We start from the raw sequence: 25,943 nt of genomic DNA, 5'->3' as shown, positions 1-25,943 counted from the left end.
TTAGAAGATGTAAACTCTGAGGGCCGGCTGGTGACGCGTCGCTGGATCCCAATGTAGCCTGTCTTCACCAGGTGACAGAGGGTACCATACAGCAGTGATGGGAATCCTAAACCTGGGCCTTCATCAAGGAGGGGGCGAGAGGTCAGTCTTACCTCATGTCTCATTCCTCATTACCTCAGCAGTCTCTCCATCGTTAAAGTCAGAGATCAGGAAGAGACCTCAGACTGCATTTAAAGGGCCGGCCCAACCGCCGGCCTCTTCTTGGTAAGGCATCTCCGCTTTCTGTCACACTGGCATTTTTACTTTGTCTACTTGTTCCATCGTGAAAGCAGCAAACAATAAAACTTTTCAGTTTTTCTAATGCATGGAGACCCAAGACCTTCATAATGACCAGGCCAAATTTTGGAAATCTGGCATGTATCATTTTAATATATAACAACTCTGTTACGCAGGGCTCACACGGGACCGATTTGCTGCAGATTTTTTTTGTACAGCACAAATGAATGAAGACTTGCACTTCTAAATGGATCCCCCGTTTGTCCCGTGTTCAGACACACCCCATTGTGGCCCTAATCTTCTGTCTGGCTGCACAACGGGGCCCAAACCGAACAGAGCATCAAACTTCAACTGTCTTAACTTTTACGTGTTCGCCATTATCCACTGGATAACGGTGATCATGTGACTGCAGACCGGTCACTGCTCCCTTTAGTAGCCAGGAGATTTTACATTTCCCAGGCCCTCCCCAGCTTCTGCGCTTGCGTCCACCATTTTGGCGAGGAGTGCATGTGCCGAAGCTGGGGAAGGTCAGCAGATCAAGATCCTGTTGGAGGACATCGCCGGAGACCTTAGGTAAGTAATCTCACCTCCCCTCACGGATCAGATCCATGACAGGAAATAAAATAGGCTGTACATGCACAAGCATTCATGAGCAAAAACGCAACAACTGGAGATACGCAATTTCTGTTGCAAACACTGATTTTTATGCGCCGTTTTACGATACAGCCAGGTGAACCCGGCCGGACTGACATATTCCTGCCCACAAACTGAGGGTTTGTCATAAAGTATCAGCAGCTCTTCTCTACAATACATTGTAGCAAACACTCAGAATAGCAGAAGATGTGTGTTGCTGATGAGATTGGACATAATTACACAATAATCACTAATGTTCACAATTTAGCGCCAATTGCCAGGCTGCCCCAGCAGCAACCACCAAGCTCACAGAGGTTTGTCCAGATTGGATGTCGCCAACATGCAGTGATGTTGAAAATGGTGAAGAAGTCAGTCAATGTATTAGAAAGCTGCAGAACGTCTCAATATGTATGTACTGGCCCTTTAAGATGAAGCAGCGCCATCCTCTGCCTCCAGGGGCAGACCGCACATACTGACTGACCGTGGTGATTACTCAGCAAGCAGCTATTGTAGATTCAGTGATAAGGTTACAATTATGGAGGATTATCGCTGGCTATAATTGCACCTCGGGCTTGCCCTCCAGTTATATAAATGGTACAGGAGCCATGTCCTGACAGCGACAGCCTGGGAACTGTAGTGCCAGAGTACAGATCAGGAACCTCTGGGGCTTCAGAGTTCTAAGCTGACCTTTGGGGGGCGGGCGGGGGGCTTCTATTATCAGTTCAGGCTGACACAAGAGAACAAGTCAGTCACTTCTATAGAGTCTAAGCGACTAGCCTGCAACAGCCTAGCCCCAGAGGTATCCAACAGGAGCAGCGACACAGAATGTGGGCATCAGGGGGACATTACCTATCAGAGGGTTTGCGTCAGCACCAACATTGACAGGTCATTAATGTCCCATCGAAGAGGGTCAAACCACAGTGAAGCCCACATGAATGAAGTGCCAGCGGTGCTAAGAACATGTAATGCCCCTTTCACTTGCTCAGCTTTTCTTTTTTGAAGGCCGCGTGGTTGATCCATTACAGTCAATAACTGGACCATGCAGCCTCCAAAAATAGCTGAGCGCAGCTGTCAGAGGCCGTAGGGCCGCGGCGCAGCAGCACGGTCAGGTACAAGGAGGTATCATTCAGTCCCCCTCTCGTGGGGTGCGCCCAGCCCTTCAGTGTTACCAAGGCCTCAGGATTACAGCCAGCATGGCTCATTAAGGTTTATTGATTGAACACATTGATCCAGAAGAGGAAGGTAAACAACGAAGAGGGAGGTAACATTCCTTGTGACGGAGAGCCGAGATACATAACGATACAGTAAGGAGACAGTTACCATACAGGCAGCTGCTATGGGGCTGAGACTCAAGGGGGCTTTTCTTCTGTATGGGAGCCCTCCAGCACAAATCCCATGATGTTAAACAATAGAGGAAGAGCCATCCTGATGGGCATACCACCTCTACAAAGAGGAGCACATGCTGGGGTATGGGTGTGAGGACACCAACCAGAACAAGGAGCAGTTTATGGCCCCACTGCTCAATGCACACTCCTTGAAAGGGCTGTCTGAGACCCAGAACCAAGCTACTTACATTTATGTTATCAGTACCATCTTTGTAACAGTCTTCCTATTAAACATGTGCTGTTTGTAGAGCCGCAGTATGGTTACACACTCCTTCCGGTGACATCACGTTCACCATCCATGAGCCTTTGTGGCCCAGTGTGTTCACTCCCGCGTCATCAGCTACATCACCGGCGGCGAACTGTGCATAGGCCTGGGAAGAACAATGATACACGTGCAGTTCACTGCCAGTGTGTAGCTGCTGGGGTACACAGGGGCACACAGGGGCACACACTTAGAAAGACACAAAGATATTTACTGTCTCAGAACCCATTCTACAATCTCTAGACTGTACATGTAGTTAATGGGGAACCTTGACAGGTAAGTCACCAATCGCGTCCCAAACCCTGACTTCACCTACAGTCTCACCTGAGCGGAGCAGTTACTGCGCTGCACATTATGCCGTCCATACGATCTCCCTCTATAGAGGTCTGCTGGGGGCGTCTAGGCCATCCTCATGCATATAGCGCGCCTACTGAAGACCGCAGCTCACATCGCAAGCGACACACGAATGAGCGGTTTAGATTTTCAGCCCCAGATTTACTGACAAGATGGGGAAGTCTTGCTCCGTAATAAGAGAGCAGCAGGATGGGACGCAGTCATCACTAGGAGATATCAGATGCCGACATCTAGAAGAACTGCAAACTGGCAGACAATTTCTGAAATTTTATAACAGACTGTGTAAAATTCCTGAATATTTTTTTTAAGAGCTCTGCTTGCTGTCAGTGACTGGGAGATTACTACTCCATGCAAAAGCTGAAAACCAAGTCTGACCCAATTCTTATCACAGCTGAAGACTTGTTATAATGGTATTCAGTCTTGCCAATCCATTTTAACTGCACCGATACATTGTAATAAAGGGGTTGTCAGTTATATAAAATGCTTCCTTCCCTCCAGGTCTCTCATGCTGTAAAATAAAGCAGCGGATACTTACCTCTCTCTGCTCCCTGCTAACTTCTTAGCAGCCTGACCCACCTACAAACCTGCTGCTGCAGCCAATGGCAACACTGAGTGGTGATCGCTGAGCACCGTCACTGGCTGCAGCAGCAGGTATAAAGGCAGCATAGGCCGGAGCCGGGTGAGCAGGGTGAAGAGCGGAAAGACGACAGCATCCGCTGCTTTGTTATTTTACAGCAATGGAAATCCGTCCAGAGGCAGTTTATATAACTTGGGTGAGATCTGTCTACACTAGATACATTGTAACAAACCCTCAGCTGTGGGAGCTGGACTCAGGATGCTTTTATTTTTTCAACTGTAAATTGGTTATACCTCAAAACGAGGGGCATCTCAGAGGGAGGGAGCACTAGTCAGAATCTGACAAGAAGTTCCAGCTTTCTTAGACTCCTGCATGGCCGCTCGGCCTGGTTAGGCAGCTGATCACTTAGACTTTCCATTCAGGACTCTAGATAAGCTGGGTGACAGTAAGCGTGTAAGAGCAGAGATCAATCTTCCTAATCTGTTCTAACGAGGAAGACAATGTGGTATGAACTATGGACGACGGAGCACCACACTGGTTAATACCTTTAGGGACGCCTCCGACAGACACACATTGACCTATAAACAAGGGATTTGGCCCTAAGAACCAAGTCCAAGTGTAATCCATAACCTGCGGAGGACCCCGCCATTGACTGTGTAACATGAGTGTGTGAAGACGTGCCAAGTCGGAGATAAGGAGAATGCACTTCATCCTCGGACACCTCCCCTCCTCCCCAACGGAAAACACAGCAAAACCTGCGGATTCCCAGCCAGACCGGCTTTACCACAAGTCTGTCCAAGACGGATCCCGACACATTAGAACACGCGTGTCTGGTCACCGTGATGCACAATCACTACACGCCAGGGTGACACGACAATGACGTCAGCAGCAGATACCTCCATTGTTAGCGCCCCGCTAGCTAAAGCCGCATATACACAAGTAGTATAAACCAGCGTGTTAAAGGGCCGTCTAGTCTCCTGCACATGCAAGCTTAAATTCCTCAACGGTTTCACGCTTGCTGTCAATGAATGGGGCCATTCATTACTTCTATCCACAGGCTGAATATACTTGAGGCCGTGTTCTGCGTTGTGGGCTCCGTTAGGAACCTCTGGTGCAGGTCTGGCACAAACTCCAGGATGACATTGCGCAGCATGCTGTGCCCAGGAAGATGCTGGTGGCCCCGGTTCTAGTCAATACGGTCCATTGGGCACCATTTGTTTCCATGATAGGATGAGCTGTCTGCAGCCGGCATTCAGTTTTCCTGTCCCCATTCTGAGATAGGAAAATAGAAAGTCTGAACGCAAAATGTGAACAAAGCCCATCAATGCTGAGAGTTTGTTACAATGTATGAGCGCAGGTAAAAGTCATCAGCCCGGTGTCCAGAAGAGGGAAGACTTTGATAGAACTCTAACAGAACCCTCAGCTTTGAATACGCCTTTACGAGAATATTTCTATTCGCCAACAGCTAGCAGAGATTTTGAACATGGTAGGAATAGAAGCACCAAGCATATTAGAAAACCGCAGATATTGGCAGAGCGACAAAGCCTCATGTACCGGAGACTGGAGGGCGTCTTTTAGTCCGATTTATTTTGCATCAGTCGACGCCGTTTGGTTGGTGGATAACACAATGCAACGAGCGTTACGGGTAGATCTGCTACATCCCCGCAGCCGAGGACTTGGATGGTCACCAGTCTCCCATAATGCATTTGGTGCCAAGACTCTGCTGTCCCAAAAAATGAGGAGAACAGAGGCCACAATACATTGTTAGCAGAGACTTGTGTTCACGCAGCGGTACAAAGAACGAGCCGCTTATTTTGTTCCCAGTGCAATTGCAATGCCACCGTGTGCCAGGGACACCTGCCGCCCCCAACGGCCGGCATAGCACGCACGGCGTAGATGTAGGACCGCGCCAGGAGGACGCAGCTCCAAACAACATGGATAATTATAGCAGAGAATTTTCCTTCCGCCGATCTGCTCTGTGATCTAATGTCAGACCCAGTTTGGATGCTCATCACCAGACACCGGGACCGTCTCCAAGAGCCAAGATCTCTGATCTCACAGCTGCAGTACACTGACACAGCTCTGCTACATCTGCAGCGCCACCTTTATCCTCAGCCATATCATGTTATAATGACATCCAGAAGTGCTAGGAAACCAAACATTCACAACTCCCCACCATCTACAGGATATAGATGCCATTTGTGGCAGCCTGTATTCTACAAGTCACCCACCGACACTGCAGCAGTCTCAGAACACAAGCTGCTATAATCCTGGACTACTAATCTATTTTGAACTTCAGAGCTGCACTGTCAATTCTACTAGAAGTTACTGGAAATAGTCAGCAAGCTTGTGGACAGACAATTCAGCTGGGCTCCATGGAGGCAGAACACTTTTTCCTTACAGCAGATGATTGTAAAGGGATTGTGTAACTATTATGACACTTCCCAGAATGCACAAATAATAAAGGCTGTCATAATAATGTATGCATACAGTGACTTCACCAGCAGAATAGTGAGTGCAGCTCTGGAGTATAATACAGGATGTAACTCAGGATCAATACAGGATAAGTAATGTATGTACACAGTGACTCCACCAGCAGAATAGTGAGTGCAGCTCTGGAGTATAATGCAGGATGTAACTCAGGATCAATACAGGATAAGTAATGTATGTTCACAGTGACTCCACTAGCAGAATAGTGAGTGCAGCTCTGGAGTATAATACAGGATGTAACTCAGGATCAATACAGGATAAGTAATGTATGTACACAGTGACTCCACTAGCAGAATAGTGAGTGCAGCTCTGGAGTATAATACAGGATGTAACTCAGGATCAGTACAGAATAAGTAATGTATGTACACAGTGACTCCACCAGCAGAATAGTGAGTGCAGCTCTAGAGTATAATACAGGATATAACTCAGGATCAGTACAGGATAAGTAATGTATGTACACAGTGACTCCACCAGCAGAATAGTGAGTGCAGCTCTGAAGGATAATACAGGATGTAACTCAGGATCAGTGCAGGATAAGTAATGTACACAGTGACTCCACTAGCAGAATAGTGAGTGCAGCTCTGGAGTATAATACAGGATGTAACTCAGGATCAGTACAGGATAAGTAATGTATGTACACAGTGACTCCACTAGCAGAATAGTGAGTGCAGCTCTGGAGTATAATATAGGATGTAACTCAGGATCAATACAGGATAAGTAATGTATGTACGCAGTGACTCCACTAGCAGAATAGTGAGTGCAGCTCTGGAGCATAATATAGGATTTAACAATGTATACTGTTTATACTGCAACTTGGCCGATAATGTGGATTCATTCTAGGTGTAGAATTTCTCTTTGGAATTCCATTCATCATCTTTGCTATATTTTCAAGGCACTTCCTCTTTAAGAACTACAGCAAGGCACAAAGAAAGACGTCTGGAACAAAAAGCAAGACGAGATTATAGAAGAGGAAGTGAGATTACTCAGAATTCACTGGGCACTTTCTCACGGACGACCAGGAACGGTAAACACGACTGAACCCTCAGGAACGTTGAAACTGAATGTATCATGCGATGTGGCAGTAACTGACTGCAGGAAGTCGCCTCAGAAGAGACAAAAGCCACTTCAAAAAGGTGAACAGAAAAAAACACGTAGACAACACCCCCATCCAGACTCATTCTTCCCTCCGTGCAGAGTATGGGCAGTGATTACTGTCAACAGCAATACCTGGGTTGCACTGCAGATAGGAGGTCATAGAGAGGAGAAGGCCAGTCCTACATTATGGAAACAAAGCTAATCACTGTGGAAGAGGATCACCTCAAGATTGCTGCTTATTGTCAACTAATGTGGACATTCCCCTTTAGATCCAGAGGCAGAAAACATGTCCAACAGAATGCTGAAGGTTTGCTGCAATGTATCTAGTCTTTACAATCCTGCATTGTAACAATCAGGACAAAAGAGATTTTTGCCATTTTAAGGCCCATTTACACAGAGTGATGATCGCTCAATAGCGATCTTTAGAGCGATAATCGCTGCGTCTAAACGCGCGGCCATCGTGCACTTTTCATGCACTGCTACTTGACCGTTAAATTCAAGCCAGCCTAAAAATCATCATGCAGTCTTATCAGGATCACACGCAGAGTTCTCCACGGGTAGCGCTGATATCATTGTTTTCCGTTGGAGAACAAAGGAGCTGAATGCAGATAAGAGCCCTCTGACTATTAACTGCATTTGGCTAAGGCTTTATTTGCCCGCTAATAAGCTATTAAGTAGCTGAGTATCTACTTAGTAGTTTATGGAAAATGATCGCTCAAAGCTGTCACTCAAACTGTCGTTTGAGAGATCATTGCTCCGTGTAAATGGGCCTTTAGTGCGCTCTCACAGAGGCTTGTCTAGAAGGGGTTTACCATAACAGTGAGCTGTGAGACCTGTCTGTCCAGGAAATAAATTAGGTTTTCAGCATTTGCAGGTTCAGCGGGAGGATAATCTGCCAGGACAAGGGTCATGTGATTCCCTATTTGTAGCAGTGATATGCATCAGCGCAGCAGTCCTATTACCTGCATAGATAAGGACAGACCTGAGTGGGTGGGGGTTCCACACTAAATGTTTCCAGCCCGAACCACACCCCAACCATAGAGGAAAACAAAAATCAGTCCCAACACCCCAAGCTGTGTAGCATCTTGGTCTGGGCTGCTAGTGACAGCCTCACATACATGCAGCCCCCCTCGCTGTCGGGTGGGCGAGTATGAATGTTCCTTCACTTCTCAGCACCAGATAGATATAAATATAGTGGACAGGCAAAGCAAAAGGTCAGAATTTGCACAAATCTGCACGGCTGCCAAGCAGGAAAGAGCAAATTGAGGACTCCAGCAGCTTGTAGAGCCGAACACGTGGGATTGTGACACAGAAGACTCGGCCCTGCCAGGTGTAATGAAAGAGGGGAAGCCAACACAAGCAAGAACCGAGACCCCACTGACTGCAATCCACATGGAAGACCCCGGCTTCCTAAGGGGCAGCGCAGTGTGAAGAGTCCTGCAGCTTCGATAGCTTGGTGACAACATCCACTGTAGGTCTTGCTACAAAGCGGACCTGCCGCTGATAACGATAACATTTATGGCAGCACGCTCCATCAAGAGCTAGGATAACTCAGGTCCATCTTTCTCATATCACACATCACGATATCAACTTCACCTTAACATACCTCCCCATTTATCACTCTTTCAACATCTCCGCATGCTGTCAGTGAATAAGGCGGCTTTTTTTTTTTACATGCAGAAGATGAAAGTTGGAGCCAATGTAGAGGTCATGCATGGCTGCACAACCCTGAGGCCCGGGGTTCACATGCAGCCGGCAATGTCATTCTGTGCAACCCCCAAAAATATGGGCACAGAGCTGCTCGCATGTAGTCTCCATGTCAGAGATAAGGGGCGGCACATAGCGTGGAAACGAGGACACGTCAATACTTATGGTAACACTAGGTAGCCATTTCTAGTCCTTTCATATCAGAAGAAAGGGGTCCTTTGACCCATTTGACACTTCAGTAAATGACTACGGTATATGAGCCAGAAGCAGCCGTCTATACATGAGACTTTCCCCACTGTAGTTTACTGGAGCTGTGAAATACTGCAACACCCATCATCTACAATGGAGGAACCGCATGCATGGTCTGCTCCTCTCCGGGGCGCTGACTGGGGATAGAAGGGACCCCCATTCTCCCAATAGTTGGGGGCCCTGGAGTTGGAACCTGCACCTAGATTTTAGATATGCCGTATTTCAGATAGGAAATACTGCATTAAGTTTGATGCGGTCCTACAGAGTGCTTCTATAGGACCACGGGGCCAGAAACCGTTGGCCATCCCTGGTCTACACCGATACACTGACCTAAACAGGAGATACTGAAGCATAAATGTCTGTACACAGTTAGCAACTCACAGAAAATGCAAATCCGTACAGCCGAAGGGGATAGTTTATGGCCAGATACTGAAGTGTGCCCACTGATGTACAGAAGCGCACGGCAGCACCCCGGAGTCCGAGCCAGCCCACCCCCAGAGACAAGACCTCTTAATATCCAGTATATCATCATACTACAATGGTAACTGAAGAGTAGAGAACGGCTTTCAGAAAGCAGGGATTTCTTAACTGCATCCAAATCGCCTATAGAAGGAGCCACAGGAAAATGTCCATAGCCAGACATAAGGCATCCCTAAACCCAGAAGCTCACAATCTAATTTCATAGAAAGTATCATTCCCATCATCCTGTAATCCCCCTATACAGCTGTGATCACCCCTAAAAGTGTAGACTAAGCCTCAGTCAGGGCGGAACAGGATTTCAGTCTCTGCAGGTAAACAAGGAAGTTTGCATTCAAAGACAAGCAGCGATTATGAAAATTCTGAGGAAGAGACACAAAGTATGAGAAAGCTGCAGAACTGTTCATGCTACATTTATGTGGCTTCTCTACAGAACATGGGACACTGGCCCTTTAATAGATACTTGCAGAGATGTGTTTGTCACTTAGGGGACAATACAGATTAGAAAGAATTAGGATTGTTTATTCAACCATCGCCTGGTGGAGACGCATTTCGTACACATCTTAGTCTATATTGACCAAGAGTCATTGAAGCTGGCCATATATCCTCAGTGACGTCGAATGATCTGGTCTATCGGATGGAACATTTCAAACATGGCGACTTCTTTCTAGATGGTGACAGACTGTCGTCCGTCGGGTAAAATGGTCCGAGTGATCGTTGTGGTTGAGGCTGCCCATTTTCATCCACTTTAGACTAATGTGTCTGGGCACCTTTAAAGCTGTAACGGGCCTGTTAGTTCCCATATCAGCTTGTGAGGGAACAGAGGCCACGAGGCGCAGAGCCAGTGGGGAGGGAAAGACTTTCTGAAGAATCCCGTTCCTCCTGACATGTGGGAGCAGAGAGCAGGAATGTTCAGTATGAGAGCCGCAGCCACAGGGGGCAGAGGTTACCCTCAGCAAGGGGACAGCAGAGGACTGACGAGGGGCCCCACAAGCTGGAAACTTACACCCCAAGGACACTCCGCTATAGTGGCAGCTCACCGAGAGAGGACTCCTATTACAAGGCTATAAAGTGTGCAGGAGCCCTAAAATAGGGAGCCGGTAGATGAGTGAGAACAGAAAAAAATGACCCGTCGCTGGAATACCCCTTTAAGGGATGCAAAATCCAAAACTTCAAGTCTTTAAGAATAAAGTCTCCGCGGACAATGGCGGCCAGCCCCACTCGCCCGCACACTGTTTGATATGGTAAACAGAGTGTATTCATATTCACTTGGGAAAACACACATCAAATGGAAAGTGAATTAATATGCAGTCGGACGTGAGCGGCAGTAACCCATTCAGTCCCGGCGGCAGCAGGACAGCCCTCCCCCAGATAGCTGCCATCTTGTGCTAGGCTGGGACCTGCAGATTGATTCTTCGTCTGCTTCCCTCCGACAGGGTGCATTCCCCTGGTATTTGCTTCAGCTTGGCGGTCTGCCCAATTCATTTTTTTGGTAATTAAATGCACTAATTAGCCGTCACGTATCATCAATATCCATCTTTCAATGAGATGCTGAAACACAGTAGGAGCGAGGGGGCGGAGGATCTCCAAAACCTTCCAGCACTCGGGTAATTCTGTAGTTTAGAGGGGCTGCCCAGGCTTCGGACACATGCCTGCTTTCTGCCCATAGGTGGTGTCTGATATTGCAGCTCAGCTCTACTTAACCCCTGAAGGGCGACTACCCACTAGCTTTTTTTTCTCCAATTGTCGATGGGACTTTCTAATGTTAAAAACGCAATGCACCAAAAATACAAGTTGCGTTTTTAACATTAGAAAGTCCCATCGACAATTGGAAAAAAAAACGCTGCGAATTTGCAGTGGAAAAAAGCGCTAGTGGGTAGGAGCCCTCAAGACGCTGCTTATTTTTTTTCTCTGAAATCATTTTTGGTTTTTCCTCCCCATTTACAAAAAAGAAAAACAATTCTTATATATCCATTGATGTAGCCGTCTGGGGGGCTTGGGGTGTTTTTTGCAGTAATATTTTCAATGGTACTATTTAACCCCTTCCCTCCATATGACGTAAGGGTACGTCATGAGAGCGGGGTACTTACCGCAAAGTGACAGACCCTTACGTCATAGGGATAGCGCGAGATCATGACAGATCTCACACTATCCGGCAGCGGGCGCTGGCCGTCACTAATAGCTGGTCTTCCGCTGCAACAGCATGGGGTGCATAGGAGATGCGCCCCCCGCTGTTAACCCCTTTCCTGCCATGATCTAAGTAGATCGCGGCAGGAAAAGGGTTTGACTTCAGCCGGCTCTCGCGATGTTATCGCAGAGAGCTCGGCTGGTTGCTATGGCAACAGGACGCCAGATACCGGCGTCTTATATTGCCAGTGCCTGTGATCACTGTAATAAGCGATAAGGCTTTGCAGCAGAGAAGTCCTACAAAGCCTTATCGTAGCGATCATCTGTGCTACAGTGTAAGTCCCCCAGAGGGACACAGATTGTAAAAAGATCAAAACAATGTACAAATAAAAGTAAAAAAGAAACCTTTTATGCTTTTTCTCATATTAGCATAAAAAAAAATAATTTAACCCCCCCCACATATTTGGTATCGTCATGCCCATAAAGACATGTACAATAAATTGAACATGCTTTTTATCCTGCATGACAAAAAGCGTAAAAAAAAAAAAAAAAGCTAAAAAACTGGAGGCAAAACGCTAATTTTTAACATTTTGCCTCCCAAAAAATGCAAGGAGAGGATAGGCGGGGGCGGAGCCAATTCCCGGAACTTAGCCCCGCCCCACCTCCTCTCATAGCAAATAGTACAGAGGGGCAGAGAGGGGGTGGAGGGAAGGCAGAGAGGGGGTGGGAGCTCAGAGCACTGCTCCCGGCTCTTCCAGCCTCCTCCCCCTGCAGAGAGAGATGCTGTATATCGGCCGGCGTGAATACCCGGCCGATATACGGTCGTCCGAATGCACCCTAAAAGTGATCAAAAACCGTGTACACCCCAAAATGGTACCAAAAAAACTATAACTCATCTCACAAAACGTAAGCCCTCAGAGAGCTCCGTCCATGGAAAAAATAAAAAAAATAAAAAGTTATAGGACTTTGAATGTAGCGATTCAGAAAAAAAAAAATTCCAAAAAAGGGGTTTTATTGCAGAAGTGGAAAAACCTAAAAAAAATATAAGAATTTTGGTATCATTGTAATCGTACCGGCCCGCAGAAAAAAAATAGATTGTGTCATTTATGCTGCATAATTAACACTTCAAAAAGGAATCTATGGCAGAGTTGATGAGTTTTCTCTCCCTGCGATCATAAAAAAAAAGTTTTACAATATAATCTATGTACCCAAAAATTGCGCTAATAAAAACTACAGTTCGCCAAGCAAAAAACAAGCCCTTATACGGCCGCATCGACGGAAAAATAAAAGTTATGGCTTTTGAAAAATGGAGAAGAAAATCCGCCAAAAATCGTTGCGGCCTTAAGCCCAAAATAGGTCGTGTCCTTAAGGGGTTAATGTACCGTATACTGTGCTGAAAAACGTAAAAATCCTAAAGTGGGGAGGAATTGAGAAGAAAAAAAAAAAGCGCAATTACGCCATCTTAGGGGGAATCCTTGTTTCTATGGGGTACACACTGCAGCAAAAATGACTTAACGTTATTCTAGGGTTCAGTACAATCACTGCCATACCAAAATTTACATAGTTTGGGGGGGGAAGGGGTTGCTGTACTACTTTTAAAATATAAAATATCTTTGGGGGAAAACATCTAAATCCTTTTTTACGGCCATCTGCTGACAATCATAACTAACCTTCTCCGACATAGTTGTGCTAGGGTTCGTTGTCCTGTAGTTTCTATTGGTACCATTTTGGAGTACATACGACTGATCACTTTTCAGTACATTTTTTTCTTGGAGGCGGGGTGACCAAATAAGCGCAATTCAGACGTTGCATTTTTTTGTTCTTCTGACTACGTTCGCCGTGGGGGTTAGATAATGCGGTATTTTGATAGATCAGACTTTTATGGATACAGCAATACTAAATATGTTTTTGGGACATGAACTTGCGATGGCTTGATTGCCCTTGCAGTATGGTTATAATACAATAGTACTATACCATGATCTAAATGGCAATCTAACAAGCCATGCCACAGGCATGGCTTCATAGGCAGTCAGCAATGGCAGCCCGGGGAAGAGGGGATTGGAGGGGCTGTACGGGAACCCCAAACTCCAAATTTGGGGCATCTATATGCCTGTCAGCGGGAGTGCTGGCTGCAGCTGTTAAAAAACAGCCAACACCCGCATTCAATGGCACAGAATTGGTTCCAGATTCCCCCTCCATACAAAGCCTGAACGTCCATGACTTGACTGTACGTCATGTAGATTTTTTTTATTCTGCCATCTGTATATGACTACAGGGGGCGGCCATCTTTCTTGAGCTACATGTAACAGCATTTAGAAGATGATCCTTACGGCAGCTTCATGGGCCATTGACTTGTATGGGGGTCTGGTCTTGCCATGTTCTGTGACCTGCGAAGGTCCTTGTGCAGGGAGAGGAGTAGATAGTCACAACTGATCACCTATAGTGAAGGGCGGATCCATTCACTATAGGTGATCAGTTATCTACATGTAGGCGCCATCTCTCGGTGTAATCCTGCCTGTGAGGTCAGCGGGACGACTGCTGTAAAGTGTTCTCTACAGATTAGGAGGTATTCGGCTCTGTGATCAGAGCCAATTTTCTTTTCTTCCTAAATATAGGTTATGACCAGAACGAAAAAAAAATAAAAATATTATATAGCTTTAAAAAATTTTTTACATAAAAGCCTAAATTTATGTAATTGGCCATCTTCTGCCGCCACCTTCCCTTTAAAGGGTTATTCCTATCCCATTATGTGATAGGGGATAACTTGCAGTTTGCTGGCGGTTGACTGCTAAGACTCCCACTAATCCCCGAAATTTCAGCCACGATGCATCCCAAAGCGTAGGCAAAGGAAGTCAACCATGCGCGCCTCCGCTCCATTCACTGCAACACTGCGGAACATGTTGGCGCTATATAAAGATTCTTCTTCAATGGAAGCACAAGAGCCGGGTGCTTAATCTCTGCCTGGCGGTAGTACTTACCACCTTCATCTGATGCAAACCACCAACTCCTCCATGTTCTGGCACAAACCAAAAACCCCTCAACTCCACCAGTTTCCACTTCTTCCACCCCAAAACACATGAAGCCTAAAGAAACTAGTGAGTGCCACATAATGCTTGTTCTCATTGGTCCCAGAGTTTACAGTGAAGCCGAGTGTCCTGGGGGGTAAGTGGGCTTTAATGCATAAGACAGTCTCTTATTCTGGTAGCACTGGGGATAAAAAGGTGGGTATATCGGGTGGCGCTGCCCTATCCCTATGTGAGGGCACCTTTATTCACTCAAGTCAATGACAATCAGCAGAAGACATTACACTGCTGGCTTCCTCTCAGTTCTGGCTTACATGACAAGGGAGATTTACAGGCACATCAAAGAGAAGCTTAATTAGCAATAATTCATCTTTTAATCATCACTAATCTATGAACGGTCTTCGGTACAAATAGCGGCTCGGCAAGAATAAAACTGCACAGTACTCCGACCCAACGGGAACAAGAGTTATGAACCCTGCAGAAAGACCCAGTCTGTAAAGAAGTCACTGGGCGGTTTACTGGATGTGGAGAGGCCGTTCTTTCGCGTCCCGTTCTTCCCCTGACTGTGTACGGCTCGTGTACAATTAGTAATACATTTACTGGTGTGGAATGATATCAGGGGTTCAGATAAACTTTTTTTTTTTTGCAGGTGAAGTTGGAGTCGGGACATTTCCACCAACTTCACTGACCCGATAGTGTAGCAGATCCGCAGTCTGTCGTACCGCTGAGGGGGTCCGCTTGTGGAGGCACACTACATGGACATTGTCCTAGACAGAACTAGGTCGAGTTCAGGATTTCCACCGCCGTAGATGCTGGGACCTTCTGGACTCACATCTCGGAGAACATGACGGAGATCTCGGCGTGCGGTCCTGATAAGACCGGGTGATGATCTTTAGACTGGCTTTAATTCAACAATCAATGAGCAGCGCATGACGGCCGCCTGTTTAGATGCAATGATTGTCGCTCAAAAGATCGCTTTTAAGGGATTGTCGCTTCGTGTAAATGGGCCTTCAAGGCCCTATTACACGTAACAAATCGCTCAAACAAGCGATAATGAATGATAATGGTTCCGTGTAAACGCAGCTAATGATAAATCGTTCTCTTTTCCTTCATTTTAGGCAAGCATAAAATTCACTGCAAGAGAGCGAACTCTGACGTCATTCGCTCAAACGGTGTCGAACAGATCCAAACACCCTCCAAATACCAGGAGGACCATCATGGCCATCACACATCCGCAGCGGCGTCAGGGAGTGGCAGCGTTGTCTTACCTTGACACTGAAATCCCTGTTTCCCGAAGCCCCTGAAATGAGAAGAAAGAAAGAAGTCTTATAGCGATGAGCTGTAGGGTGCAGGAGTCACATGACCACAAACATTGGGAAGATTCACCCCCCCTACAGAAGAGCAGGAGCGGAGCATCAGGACAGGAGACCCCAACACAGGTAGAGGCAGGAGTACCGACAAAGGCAAACCTCCAGCCATTCTTCCGTTAGCAGCTCATGGTCACATGGACGGATTTACGCGCACAATATGCAGTGAATAGAACCCATTGATTTCAATCAGTTTGTTCCTATGCGCCTATTTTGCACGCACATTTTCAGCCGCACCAAAAAAAAAATGTTCTATCTTTCTGCGTATTTGCGCAAAGATCCCCATAGTAGCCAATGAGAGGTGTGCGAATGCAAGGAGATGCGTAAAACATTAATTCTGCTGGAAAAAGAACACACCTGGAACTAAATAGTATTGTTTACTACGTGCAAATTAACATTCCCTGCGCGCAAAAAAGTGTATAGTAAAACAAGGCGATATGCATGCAAAAAAAGCCTTGTTCATGTGCAATTGCGTATACGTCCGTGTGAAGCCGGCCTTAGTGATAGAGTTGTTGTTAGACTGGGCGCACAGATTGCTGTAGTCACCGACTAATCAGCACCTGTTCAGGCTTATGCAGGTAGCTATTACCCTGCCAGGAAGAACGTCTGAGGTAGGTAGGTAGGTAGGTAGGTAGGTAGGTAGGTAGGTAGGTAGGTAGGTAGGTAGGTAGGTAGGTAGGTAGGTAGGTAGGTAGGTAGGTCGGTCGGACGGACGGACGGACGGACGGACGGACGGACGGACGGACGGACGGACGGACGGACGGACGGACGGACGGACGGACGGACGGACGGACGGACGGACGGACGGACGGACGGACGGACGGACGGACGGACGGACGGACGGACGGACGGACGGACGGACGGACGGACGGACGGACGGACGGACGGACGGACGGACGGACGGACGGACGGACGGACGGACGGACGGACGGACGGACGGACGGACGGACGGACGGACGGACGGACGGACGGACGGACGGACGGACGGACGGACGGACGGACGGACGGACGGACGGACGGACGGACGGACGGACGGACGGACGGACGGACGGACGGACGGACGGACGGACGGACGGACGGACGGACGGACGGACGGACGGACGGACGGACGGACGGACGGACGGACGGACGGACGGACGGACGGACGGACGGACAGACGGACGGACGGACAGACGGACAGACGGACAGACGGACAGACGGACAGACGGACAGACGGACAGACGGACAGACGGACAGACGGACAGACGGACAGACGGACAGACGGACAGACGGACAGACGGACAGACGGACAGACGGACAGACGGACAGACGGACAGACGGACAGACGGACAGACGGACAGACGGACAGACGGACAGACGGACAGACGGACAGACGGACAGACGGACAGACGGACAGACGGACAGACGGACAGACGGACAGACGGACAGACGGACAGACGGACAGACGGACAGACGGACAGACGGACAGACGGACAGACGGACAGACGGACAGACGGACAGACGGACAGACGGACAGACGGACAGACGGACAGACGGACAGACGGACAGACGGACAGACGGACAGACGGACAGACGGACAGACGGACAGACGGACAGACGGACAGACGGACAGACGGACAGACGGACAGACGGACAGACGGACAGACGGACAGACGGACAGACGGACAGACGGACAGACGGACAGACGGACAGACGGACAGACGGACAGACGGACAGACGGACAGACGGACAGACGGACAGACGGACAGACGGACAGACGGACAGACGGACAGACGGACAGACGGACAGACGGACAGACGGACAGACGGACAGACGGACAGACGGACAGACGGACAGACGGACAGACGGACAGACGGACAGACGGACAGACGGACAGACGGACAGACGGACAGACGGACAGACGGACAGACGGACAGACGGACAGACGGACAGACGGACAGACGGACAGACGGACAGACGGACAGACGGACAGACGGACAGACGGACAGACGGACAGACGGACAGACGGACAGACGGACAGACGGACAGACGGACAGACGGACAGACGGACAGACGGACAGACGGACAGACGGACAGACGGACAGACGGACAGACGGACAGACGGACAGACGGACAGACGGACAGACGGACAGACGGACAGACGGACAGACGGACAGACGGACAGACGGACAGACGGACAGACGGACAGACGGACAGACGGACAGACGGACAGACGGACAGACGGACAGACGGACAGACGGACAGACGGACAGACGGACAGACGGACAGACGGACAGACGGACAGACGGACAGACGGACAGACGGACAGACGGACAGACGGACAGACGGACAGACGGACAGACGGACAGACGGACAGACGGACAGACGGACAGACGGACAGACGGACAGACGGACAGACGGACAGACGGACAGACGGACAGACGGACAGACGGACAGACGGACAGACGGACAGACGGACAGACGGACAGACGGACAGACGGACAGACGGACAGACGGACAGACGGACAGACGGACAGACGGACAGACGGACAGACGGACAGACGGACAGACGGACAGACGGACAGACGGACAGACGGACAGACGGACAGACGGACAGACGGACAGACGGACAGACGGACAGACGGACAGACGGACAGACGGACAGACGGACAGACGGACAGACGGACAGACGGACAGACGGACAGACGGACAGACGGACAGACGGACAGACGGACAGACGGACAGACGGACAGACGGACAGACGGACAGACGGACAGACGGACAGACGGACAGACGGACAGACGGACAGACGGACAGACGGACAGACGGACAGACGGACAGACGGACAGACGGACAGACGGACAGACGGACAGACGGACAGACGGACAGACGGACAGACGGACAGACGGACAGACGGACAGACGGACAGACGGACAGACGGACAGACGGACAGACGGACAGACGGACAGACGGACAGACGGACAGACGGACAGACGGACAGACGGACAGACGGACAGACGGACAGACGGACAGACGGACAGACGGACAGACGGACAGACGGACAGACGGACAGACGGACAGACGGACAGACGGACAGACGGACAGACGGACAGACGGACAGACGGACAGACGGACAGACGGACAGACGGACAGACGGACAGACGGACAGACGGACAGACGGACAGACGGACAGACGGACAGACGGACAGACGGACAGACACACGGCATCTCTTTGTGGCACATCATAAACTTGGCGCCCCCTATTACCTACTACTACTTGAGCCCCAGGGGGCGCTGTTCTTGTGACACCTGCAGCCTTAACGCTATTGTAACCACAGACAAAGCCCAGAAAGCATTATTGAAGCAAATGACAACTTCCTGCAAGAAGCAATAAACTAGAAAATGTAAACCACAGCGGTGGCATAGATAAGGGTGCCACAGGAAGTGCCAGGCTTACTGGTGCCTCATGCCTCTATAACATGAATGTGAAGTTTCCCATTCACTGCTCTCCGCTGAATGCACAGAGTACTCGGTCTTACTTGTTGTAAGACCACTGAAAGAGAGTCATCTAAAGACCACCAAGGAAAACTAGGCCGAAGGTGTAGAGGCGCTCAGGAAAATGGGAACCAGCCACCCGGTTCATGCCACCTAAACCCAGGACAGGTATGTACATTGCGGGCAGGTATGTCATTCTGAAACACAAGCATTTCAGAACAAAAGTTCTTTGAAGATGTACTCAAAACAGCGTTTAAAGTCATGGGGGGGGACTGACCTCTGCCCACCCAGATGACCTAAAGTGCCGAGACCTAAGCAGGTAGAGGCGGCCGGTACCACCCACATGACCCCGGACGCCGCTTTAAGTGGATCTTTAAAGTACGTTCATTCTGAAGCGCGGCAGTGTTTCAGAAGATGACTTACATGCCCACTATGTACATACCTGCCCAGGGCAGCGTGAACCTAGTGACAGGTGTCCTTTAACGCAGCACAACACAGGCGGAATGTGGAGATGTAACGGTCTGACTTCACCTTACGGTGGCATTTGCGTAAAATTAAGGAGCAACACTATGACAACTTTGATGGATGTGTCCAGGTGTGCTCATGAGGTATACGGCACAACACCCCTGTGCATTCCCACCTGTCACCTACAACAGATAGGGGGAATGGGGGGGTGAGGCTTCCACCCAAGATGCTGAAAGATCTAGAAGACCCACAACTGTATCAACATCTGGAATTCTTGAAGGTGTTCATGACACGGTTTGGGGAAATGGGTGAGTCTCACCGAAAGCCATAACGGAGACTCAGCCGATGTCCAAGGATGTGTTTGGAGTATAATTTATGAACAATTGGTCTGCCCAAGCCTTCACCAAGTGGTGCCAAAACATATGACCGCTGACCAGAAGCGACACGAGGGAGAACTTCCAAGGGGGTTTTGAAGCCTTTTGAGGAATTCGGTGCTAATATTTGTAACGACTGGTGATTATTGATGATACTTGGTTACAACACTACAAACAGTCCTGACGATGGCGCCACTCTGGATCTCCAAAGTAATTCAAGACACCAAGATGAGCAGGAAAGGTCGTGGCCACCATTATTGGGGATAGCACAAGTATTAACAGACTATCTGCAGAAGGACCAAAGCATTAATGCAGAATATTACTGTGCCACTTGCTGGGCAAATTAAAAGCCACACTAAGGGCTCCGTCACACGTATGTGGGCTGCGGATTATGGGCATAATACTCAGCACACAGCACATACACATGAACTTGAACTTGTGATCGTTTTATCACACATGCAATATAATTCAATTCCATAGTATTACGTTATACCGCGATCTGACAGGCATTCTACCAAGCCGCTGCAGCACTGGGGGCCTTCAGAAGACCCGAGGCTGCCATGGCAACCGAATGACACCTTGCTATTGCACCGCAGGAGAGCCGTTCAGGACCCCTGGAGCTTCAACGGGAATTTAAATGCCCTTGTCAGAATTGACAGTAGCATTTAAAGGGTTAACAGCTTTCACCTGCAAATGTAAGAACCAGTCTACATCCACATTGTATGAACAGGACCAGCTCCCGACCCCCTCCGTACAGACCCCAAACGCACAGGACGTTACTGTTCGGCCTGGGGCATTAAGGGGTTAAAAAAAGGGCATAAAACTGCAAAACGGTGCACTTCTTCAGGACAAGGCTCCTTCACACAAGGATTTGTGGATGTGCACGGACCGTCCACCCCACTACTCACGTACCGCTCCGTCAGACTATTACCCATCTCCAAACCTAAAATAAAATACCCCCAGGAGACGGCGGCAGCAGAGCAGGAGGTCACCAACCAAACATCGAAAGATACAATGTAACAAGTTTGTGGAGCTTCAGAGGGAATGTGTTGCATAGCGTTACGATGCCCCGCACCTCGCCCGTTCCCTTCTCGATCGGGCTGAGAACGTTAGCTCCCCTCCTTGTAATGAACACGGTCAAGAGGTACAGGGATCACATGCAACATGACCTAAATGTTGGCATGGAGGGTGTACGTAGATCTGTACAGGATAACCCCACCGGTGCATGTATGTGACGGACGGACGAGGAAAAGGTGTGGTACGCTGTTAGCCAGTAGAGCGAAGTGTGGTTATTCTCAGAGCGAGAAACCAAGAAACCCTGCAGATAGGATAGCTTGTAATGGCCAACAAAAATACATGGTGTTACGGCAAGCTTTCTGAGGAAGGATCCTGAGATACAGGGGTGGGGTCGAGTAACGGTACGTGGGGCATACAGGTAGGGGGAGGCAGTAGTACGTGGTGCATACAAGTGTAGAGGGGGGGGGGGGGGGAGTAGCAGCACATGGTGTATACATGTTGGGGGGGGGGGGTAGCAGCACATGGTGTATACATGTTGGGGGGGGGGCAGCACATGGTGTATACATGTTGGGGGGGGGTAGCAGTACATGGTGTATACATGGGGTCGGGGGGTAGCAGTACATGGTGTATACATGTTGGGGGGGGGGCAGCAGTTCATGGTGTATACATGTTGGGGGGGGGGCAGCAGCTCATGGTGTATACATGTTGGGGGGGGGGTAGCAGCACATGGTGTATACATGTTGGGGGGGGCAGCAGTTCATGGTGTATACATGTGGGGGGGGGGGGCAGCAGTTCATGGTGTATACATGTTGGGGGGGGGGGCAGCAGTTCATGGTGTATACATGTTGGGGGGGGGGCAGCAGTTCATGGTGTATACATGTTGGGGGGGGGGGCAGCAGTTCATGGTGTATACATGTTGGGGGGGGGCAGCAGTTCATGGTGTATACATGTTGGGGGGGGGGCAGCAGTTCATGGTGTATACATGTTGGGGGGGGGGCAGCAGTTCATGGTGTATACATGTTGGGGGGGGCAGCAGTTCATGGTGTATACATGTTGGGGGGGGCAGCAGTTCATGGTGTATACATGTTGGGGGGGGGCAGCAGTTCATGGTGTATACATGTTGGGGGGGGGCAGCAGTTCATGGTGTATACATGTTGGGGGGGGGGCAGCAGTTCATGGTGTATACATGTTGGGGGGGGGGCAGCAGTTCATGGTGTATACATGTTGGGGGGGGGCAGCAGTTCATGGTGTATACATGTTGGGGGGGGGGCAGCAGTTCATGGTGTATACATGTTGGGGGGGGCAGCAGTTCATGGTGTATACATGGGGGGGGCAGCAGTTCATGGTGTATACATGTTGGGGGGGGCAGCAGTTCATGGTGTATACATGTTGGGGGGGGCAGCAGTTCATGGTGTATACATGTTGGGGGGGGCAGCAGTTCATGGTGTATACATGTTGGGGGGGGCGGCAGTTCATGGTGTATACATGTTGGGGGGGGCGGCAGTTCATGGTGTATACATGTTGGGGGGGGGGCAGTTCATGGTGTATACATGTTGGGGGGGGCAGCAGTTCATGGTGTATACATGTTGGGGGGGGCAGCAGTTCATGGTGCATACATGTTGGGGGGGGCAGCAGTTCATGGTGCATACATGTTGGGGGGGCAGCAGTTCATGGTGTATACATGTTGGGGGGGCAGCAGTTCATGGTGTATACATGTTGGGGGGGCAGCAGTTCATGGTGTATACATGTTGGGGGGGGCAGCAGTTCATGGTGTATACATGTTGGGGGGGGCAGCAGTTCATGGTGTATACATGTTGGGGGGGGCAGCAGTTCATGGTGTATACATGTTGGGGGGGGCAGCAGTTCATGGTGTATACATGTTGGGGGGGCAGCAGTTCATTGTGTATACATGTTGGGGGGGCAGCAGTTCATTGTGTATACATGTTGGGGGGGCAGCAGTTCATTGTGTATACATGTTGGGGGGGCAGCAGTTCATGGTGTATACATGTTGGGGGGCAGCAGTTCATGGTGTATACATGTTGGGGGGGGGGGGTAGCAGTACATGATGTATACATGTTGGGAGGCAGTATATATACAGGTAGGTGCAGTAGTACATGGGGTATACCAGTGGTGGGGCAGTAGTACACATGTATATACACTCACCACATGAAGTCGGTGCAGTATATATACAGGTAGGTACAGTAGTACATGGGGTGGGGAGCAGTATAATATATATATATATATATATATATATATATATATATATATATATATACATACATATACACACACACACACACACACACACACGTACAGTAGTACATGGGATATACAGGTGGGGGGAGCAATATATATATATATATACATACATACACACACGTACGTAGGTACAGTAGTACATGCGGTATACATGTGGGGGGAGCAGTATATATATATATATACACACACACACACACATATACACACACACACACACATATACATATATACACACACACACACGTACGTAGGTACAGTAGTACATGCGGTATATATGTGGGGGGCAGTATATCCACAGGTATATACACTCACCAGATGAAGTCGGTGCAGTATATATACACAGGTGGGGGGGGGGTAGTACATGGGGTATACACTAACCAGATGAAGTTGTTGCTGTGTGTGTGTGTGTGTGTGTGTGTGTGTGTGTGTGTGTGTGTGTGTGTGTGTGTGTGTGTGTATGTATGTATGTATGTATGTATGTATGTATATATATATATAGGCACAGTACTGCATGAGGTATACATGGGAGGGGAGCAGTATATATACGGGTAGGTACAGTAGTACATGGTATATGTAGGTTGGGGGCAGTATATACAGGTATATACACTCACCAGATGAAGTCTGTGCAGTATATATACACAGGTAGGTACAGTAGTATACAGGTGGGGGGGCAGTAGTACATGGTATATATACAGGTAGGTACACTCACCAGATGAAGTCGGTGCCGTATATACACAGGTGGGGTGGGGAGCAGTATATATGTATGTAGGTGCAGTAGTATACAAGTGGAGGGGGGGGCAGTAGTACATGGTATATACAGTATATACACAGGTAGGTACAGTAATATACAGGTGGGGGGGCAGTAGTACAATGTATATACACAGGTAGGTACACTCACCAGATGAAGTCGGTGCCGTATATATACAGGTAGGTGCAGTAGTATACAAGTGTGGGGGGGGGGGGCAGTAGTGCATGGTATATACAGTATATACACAGGTAGGTACAGTAGTATACAGGTGGGGGGGCAGTAGTACATGGTATATACAGTATATACACAGGTAGGTACAGTAGTATACAGGTGGGGGGGCAGTAGTACAATGTATATACACAGGTAGGTACACTCACCAGATGAAGTCGGTGCCGTATATATACACAGGTAGGTGCAGTAGTATACAAGTGGGGGGGCAGTAGTGCATGGTATATACAGTATATACACAGATAGGTACAGTAGTATACAGGTGGGGGGGCAGTAGTGCATGGTATATACACAGATAGGTACAGTAGTATACAAGTGGGGGGAGCAGTAGTGCATGGTATATACAGTATATACACAGATAGGTACAGTAGTATACAAGTGGGGGGAGCAGTAGTGCATGGTATATACAGTATATACACAGATAGGTACAGTAGTATACAAGTGGGGGGGGGGCAGTAGTGCATGGTATATACAGTATATACACAGATAGGTACAGTAGTATACAAGTGGGGGGAGCAGTAGTGCATGGTATATACAGTATATACACAGGTAGGTACAGTAGTATACAGGTGGGGGGGGCAGTAGTACAATGTATATACACAGGTAGGTACACTCACCAGATGAAGTCGGTGCCGTATATATACAGGTAGGTGCAGTAGTATACAAGTGGGGGGAGCAGTAGTGCATGGTATATACAGTATATACACAGGTAGATACAGTAGTATACAGGTGGGGGGGGGGCAGTAGTACAATGTATATACACAGGTAGGTACACTCACCAGATGAAGTCGGTGCAGTGCGAGCAGAACGTCGGCTGCTTGAAGAAGCGGGCGGTGAATTTGTGGTTCTTCACCTCATGGACGTTCTTCTGCCGCAGGGCGCCCTTCCTGGCGAAGCGGTTGGCGACGTCCTCGGGGGACGTGGAGGAGATGGAGTCCTGCGGCTGGAAGACGTCCGCCATGTCCGGGGGAGACCGAGCCGTGTGTGCCGAGCGAGCCGCCTGAGAAGCTACTGCCGCCGCTGCCCATGAGCGTCTCCCTCCTGCTCGCACTGACAGCACCGGCCAGCGCCGCCGCCTCCTCCTGCCATACGTCAGCCGGAGGCCGAGCCAGCACTCAGCTGACTGACGGCGCCCTCTGGCGGCAGCAGCCGGCGCTGCAGGTTACAGTACGGGATGACGAGCAGGCCCCCTGCAGGCGGCGGCCGGGTGTGCAACCTGTGCGGAGCGCGTCTCATCAGCACTGAGCCCTCCGCCGCCCGCACAACAGGCGGAGGACAGACGGATTCCCCGGGCTCGTTCACACGGCGCAGTCTTCCTGCGGCTTCCAGTCGCGCACAGATAACCCGCAGCGCTCT

General features: G+C 49.3%; 1 protein-coding gene across 2 annotated transcripts in view; it reads right to left on the bottom strand.

The window, feature by feature from the left end:
* The window catches only part of PRKCA (protein kinase C alpha), a 223,879-nt gene extending 198,208 nt beyond the window's left edge, over nucleotides 1-25,671 (bottom strand). Inside the window, exons 1-2 of one of the 2 annotated variants that reach the window (XM_066588241.1) lie at nucleotides 25,367-25,671; nucleotides 15,924-15,955 (exon numbers count right to left, since the gene is read on the bottom strand). In XM_066588241.1, the coding sequence (XP_066444338.1) occupies nucleotides 15,924-15,955; nucleotides 25,367-25,548 (214 nt within the window). In that variant the 5' untranslated portion in view covers nucleotides 25,549-25,671. The remainder of the gene's footprint in view (nucleotides 1-15,923; nucleotides 15,956-25,366) is intronic. The other variant, XM_066588242.1, reaches the window with a different exon arrangement.
* Between the last annotated feature and the right edge of the window lie 272 nt (nucleotides 25,672-25,943).

The sequence above is a fragment of the Eleutherodactylus coqui genome, chromosome 13 (genome assembly GCF_035609145.1).
Source record: "Eleutherodactylus coqui strain aEleCoq1 chromosome 13, aEleCoq1.hap1, whole genome shotgun sequence".
In the NCBI taxonomy this organism is placed as follows: Eukaryota; Metazoa; Chordata; class Amphibia; order Anura; family Eleutherodactylidae; genus Eleutherodactylus; species Eleutherodactylus coqui.
Note: the sequence above shows the minus strand (reverse complement) of the source record. Positions and strands in the feature narration are given on the sequence as shown.